We start from the raw sequence: 5,000 nt of genomic DNA on the forward strand, positions 1-5,000 counted from the left end.
CTTTTAATAGAGTTTGTTTAAAAATAGCATTATTATATAAGTGAATGTCATACATTGATTTTAAAAACAAAGTTTTGTAATTAAAACTTTAAATAGACAAGGGTATATAATAAATTTATCATTATAACTAGCTTGATCCAAAGAGATGGATCATGTCTCATTGCCAGGCACAGACTATCAAAACAAACTCGCGTCTCGTTTGATCTGATGATCCGCGCCTGGCAACTCAACGTGATCCGACCCTTTGGATCAAGTGACTGTTATAATAATATATATCTATATATCAATGACAAGACAGAATCAACAGTCTATGTACATTGTAACATCAAAGCCTTGCACAAACAAAACCAAGTATAGAGGTCATTAATGCATTCTGAAATTTATTCATCTTGTGTATCTTTAGTTTTTGAAGTAAATTTTGATCATGTTTAGAAGTATTTTACATCAAAAGTTGATGACTTAATATACTACTTCCTATTTAAGTCCATTTTCCCCCTTACCCCTTTAATTCTATTTTAAACATTTTAAGGATCAATGCTGTACACTATAATAGTTCAGACACTGACCCCTGACCCCTCCAGCTGACCCCTGACCTACCTTGGGCTGTCGCTCCCATTCCTCCATGTTCTGCATGGCTTCCTGGATCTCGTGGATCCGCTTAAGACAGTCCAGACTCTCATCCAACAGGAAGGTTGTGTCATTCATCAGCATGTTCACAAACTTCACAAACTGTTTGCCATTGCTGTGTAATAACCAACCATAATCATCAGTTCTGGTAATGATACATCTTGGATTCTAACGGTGTACCAAATACTATACATTTTTCCCCCCATAGGTGCTAATTTCTAATTTAATATGAAATATTAGGAACATTTTTATGGAAATTTATTTTTTGAAATTTCTGAATTGTTATTTTAAAAAAATTTCGAACATATTTCAGTGATGAGACTATTTATTTTGCACATGAGATGATACATGTACCACAAAATTTAGTAAGTGATAGCCCCTGCCGAGGGAAATCATAAAAGGCTAATCTTACTCTGCCTCCTCTATCATGTTGAGCTGATGCTGTGGGGTCTGCCACATGGTCTTGAAGATGATACTGAGATGGTAGCGGATGGAGAACTTGTCATAAAACTCATTGCTGGCTCCTGTGGTTTCAATCTCTGTCAAAAACAATTTGGCACAGAAATTAAACAAAAGCAATAGGTACACAGCATATAAAGCATTACATAATCAATGTGTCATTTAGACATACGAAAGTGGGACCAGTTAGAAACTCATCCTCACACAAACACTAATCATTATCATCCCATCCCTACACATATAACATCCCATTGAAAACAACAAAATATGAAATTAGCTGATGAGAACTGCACATCTGTCGGTTCACTAAATACCTGTGTAAAACTTCATCAGAGCCGGCACCAAGTGTTTGAGGGCTAGAGGGTGCAGTAAGAACTGCTCATTGAGACTCCCGGTTCTGCGTTGGACGCTAGGGTTCATGACAAATACGACCTCGACCAGCTTTGCAGTCAGGTACGGGTTGCCGATGTATTCATTGTTACACACCATCACTATCAGCATGTGGATGATCTGAGTCATACAGGGGTCATTCAACACGTCAGGGCTGAACCTGGAAACAGCAACAATTCATTTGTGTATTTCTCACTAATACTGGTAAATATATGTTATAAAATTAGTTTTGAAAATTAACTCTGTCAAAGAAAGCCAAGGAAAATATATTTGATTTTGTACATGTATACGCAGCACTGGACTAAAAAATTCATGCCAAATTTGGTGACGCAAAGCTTAGCCTAGCATTGTTTAAAGAAGAAATGATCAGTTAAATTTGGTTTTATTTTATCAGTACCGGTATAAAGGATAAGCCTGTTAATGAAACTTGCATTTATCAAACTACAATTATACATGTCATCAGTAACAGCTTTTAGCTTTATTACTTCTGACAATTAACTATTTTATTGGTATTTTTCTTATTTTATAAGTAAATATACCCATGATACTTGTATACTGTAAACCAACTTTATTTCGCGATTTACTTCCTAAAAACTGGTTTGCGACAACTAATGTTTGCGACCAAGCCTTCTCCAGACCCGTCTTGTTATACCAACCATGTGACATGGACTGGTTTGCGGCGAGAAATATTCGCGACGACGATAACCTCGCGAACCTCACGAAAATTTCTCGCACGCGAATAAAAGTTGGTTTACAGTATATGCAGAAACAAATGGTCACAACTTACTGAATAACAAACAGGAGATAATCAGCGATGTCTTCTAGATAGAAGTCAGGAAGAGCTCCAAATGGCATTGGCACATTCTTGGGCAAGGGCAGAGTTTGACTGAAATGGATGATGAAACTGTTATCAAGGCTTCAGTTTTATGGCAAAACTCAAATGTCTATTGCATTTACTGTTTCAAGCTTCTTTACTTTCCAAGCTTCTTTTTTAAAATAAGTTCATTAACAAGAGATTTCCTTTAAATGATGTTGCTATACAATCCAAACCTTAATATGACTGGTATTTAGTGTTATTTTTACATACACTGGAAAATCTACCTACCCCATATTCTGAGGGTCTGCAACTTTAAGAATATACGTAGACACACCACTGTAAAAATTTAGACAGTGTCTAAGCAAGGACTCGTCCAAAATAGCTGCATCAGCACAGAGTTTACTCTTCTGCAACCTCTGAAAAATGAAATACATATTTAGTAAGATTAAAACTCCATGATTTTTTTACATGAACATGTATGTGCATCTACATGACTCATATAAACATAAAATTCTAAATTAAAACAGTATGCATGTACATTTCAACAATGATGAAGGGTGAAAGTTTACGGGACAGAGTCTGATGAGTACTGTGGAATCATTTTTATTTGTGGAGGTCAATGTTGGAGGGTAGCCAAAATTTTCCTGATTTGTGGGGACATAATTTTGTCGGTAGTGATTTTTATTTTGTTAATAAATACTAACAAATGCTTGTAAATGTTTATGGGGATGTAAATTTGTGTGCAAAGGTTACCCACAAAAGCCACCATTACTGGTCCCCCATGAACAATGATGATTTCACAGTACCTGAACTTGAGATTTCCATTTCTTGAGCATCTCCTTGTTCCGTGCAGCGTGCGGGAACTGGCTCCACTGGGACTCTGTGTTCTCTAGGTCCTCCACCATTCTGTTGAGATCACGTATTGCACGAAGACGGCGCTGGTACCGCCGAACAGCAGGAATGATTGACAGGTGGTGACAATGGAGGGTCAGGAAGAAACATTCAGTGGGAAATTTGGGGTCCTGCCAGGGGGGTGTTTCTTTAGCTTCAATTGTATTGGAGAAAAAACATCAGTACATGCACAAATTGCAAATATTTCTACATTCATTACAGACATCAGATATGATATGCAAAAGGAAAATACGTTTCATCCAATACATTTAACATTACTTTGAAATAATTTTTATTTCATAAAAGAAAAAAATTCCACATCCTGGTAAATATTCTAAATACAGTAGTACATGCATATGCGATATTATACCCAATTAAAATTCTTTCATTATGCATTTTATTCACGTTCATTGCTAGATACTTTAGAACTTAAAACTTCTTACATAATTCCTTGATCCATTTCTCTGCATGTTGAGGAAGGGCCTTCAGGCGTGTCTCTGACTTAATGCCCACTCGAGAATTTGGATGGAATGGGTAGTATGTGTCAACCTAAACAAAATTACAAGCCAACAATTTCCTATTATTACATGTCTCAAACAGAAATAACAGCAATTACATTGGTTCTTGTAATACAGCACTTGACTTACCTTGTCCAGCGTGATTTTCACAGACAGCTGTTGAAGGACGGACAGTAAGTTCAACATGAATCCATCTCCTGCTACATATCTCTCATCCACCTGCAAAAAAACCCAGATATCCTTATTTATTTATATATAACTGTTATCTGTCAGACTAAAAGTTTGGAATGTAGGAAGATTAAAACAAGAGGCCCAGGGGCCACATCGCTCACCTGAGCAACAATTGCCTTAATTCTGATCAAATTAGCATTACAGCATCAAAATTTCTTGACAACTAAGTACAGTAGATCTTGCTAAAAAAAAATGAAAATCTGCCAATTTTTATCCACTTCTTTTTTTTGTTAAATACCAAGCCCCTTTTATTGTTGTACCTGTAAAAAGATTTTTCTCTATTCCTATATACCACCCCCCCCCCCTCCATTTTGTGGCCCCACTTTTCTCTAGGGAATCATGGTTTCATCAAACTTAAATCTGCATTACCTGTGTTTTCACACTAAGTACTGAGTTTTGGACCGAAAACTTTCCCAGAATATTTTAAAAGATTTTCTCTATATATTCCTATGTAAAAATTCAAACCGCCATGACGGCCCCGCCCTACCACTAGGGACTGTGATTTTGCAAACTTAAATTTACACTACCCGAGGATGCCTCTACACAAGTTTAAGCTTTTCTTGCCAAATAGTCTTTAAAAAGAAGATTTTTAAAGATTTTCTCTATATATTCCTATGTAAAAATTCATCCCCCATTGTGGCCTCACCCAACCCCTTGACTATTATTTGAGCAAACTTGAATCTATATGATCTGGGGATGCTTCCACTCAAATTTGGGCTTTCCTGGCCTAATAGTTTTGAGAAGAAGATTTTTAAAGATTTTCTCTATATATAAAAATTTATCCCCCATTGTGGCCCCACCCTAACCCAAGGGACCATGATTTGAACAGACTTCAATCTACATTATCTGAGGATGGTTACATGCCAATTTGAGCTTTCTTGGCAAAATAGTTTTTAAAAGAATTTTTTTTTAAAGATTTTCTCTGTATATTCCTGTATAAAAATTTATCCCCAAATTGTGGCCCCACCCTACCCACGGGGACCATGATTTGAACAAACTTGAATCTACACTATCTGAGGATGCTTCCACTCAAAGTTGAGCTTTCCTGGCCTAATAGTTTTTGAGAA

The 5,000-nt window shown here is 36.5% G+C and overlaps 1 protein-coding gene across 1 annotated transcript in view; it reads right to left on the reverse strand.

Moving 5' to 3' along the window:
- Nucleotides 1-148: 148 nt before the first annotated feature.
- The window catches only part of LOC128168927 (ubiquitin conjugation factor E4 B-like), an 11,233-nt gene continuing 6,381 nt past the window's right edge, over nt 149-5,000 (reverse strand). The window contains exons 13-20 of the mRNA XM_052835092.1: nt 3,832-3,921; nt 3,628-3,733; nt 3,100-3,338; nt 2,582-2,709; nt 2,264-2,362; nt 1,401-1,636; nt 1,040-1,166; nt 149-742 (exon numbers count right to left, since the gene is read on the reverse strand). Of these exons, the coding sequence (XP_052691052.1) occupies nt 532-742; nt 1,040-1,166; nt 1,401-1,636; nt 2,264-2,362; nt 2,582-2,709; nt 3,100-3,338; nt 3,628-3,733; nt 3,832-3,921 (1,236 nt within the window). The 3' untranslated portion in view covers nt 149-531. The remainder of the gene's footprint in view (nt 743-1,039; nt 1,167-1,400; nt 1,637-2,263; nt 2,363-2,581; nt 2,710-3,099; nt 3,339-3,627; nt 3,734-3,831; nt 3,922-5,000) is intronic.

Source organism: Crassostrea angulata, unplaced genomic scaffold (assembly GCF_025612915.1).
Source record: "Crassostrea angulata isolate pt1a10 unplaced genomic scaffold, ASM2561291v2 HiC_scaffold_71, whole genome shotgun sequence".
NCBI classification, from domain to species: Eukaryota; Metazoa; Mollusca; class Bivalvia; order Ostreida; family Ostreidae; genus Magallana; species Magallana angulata.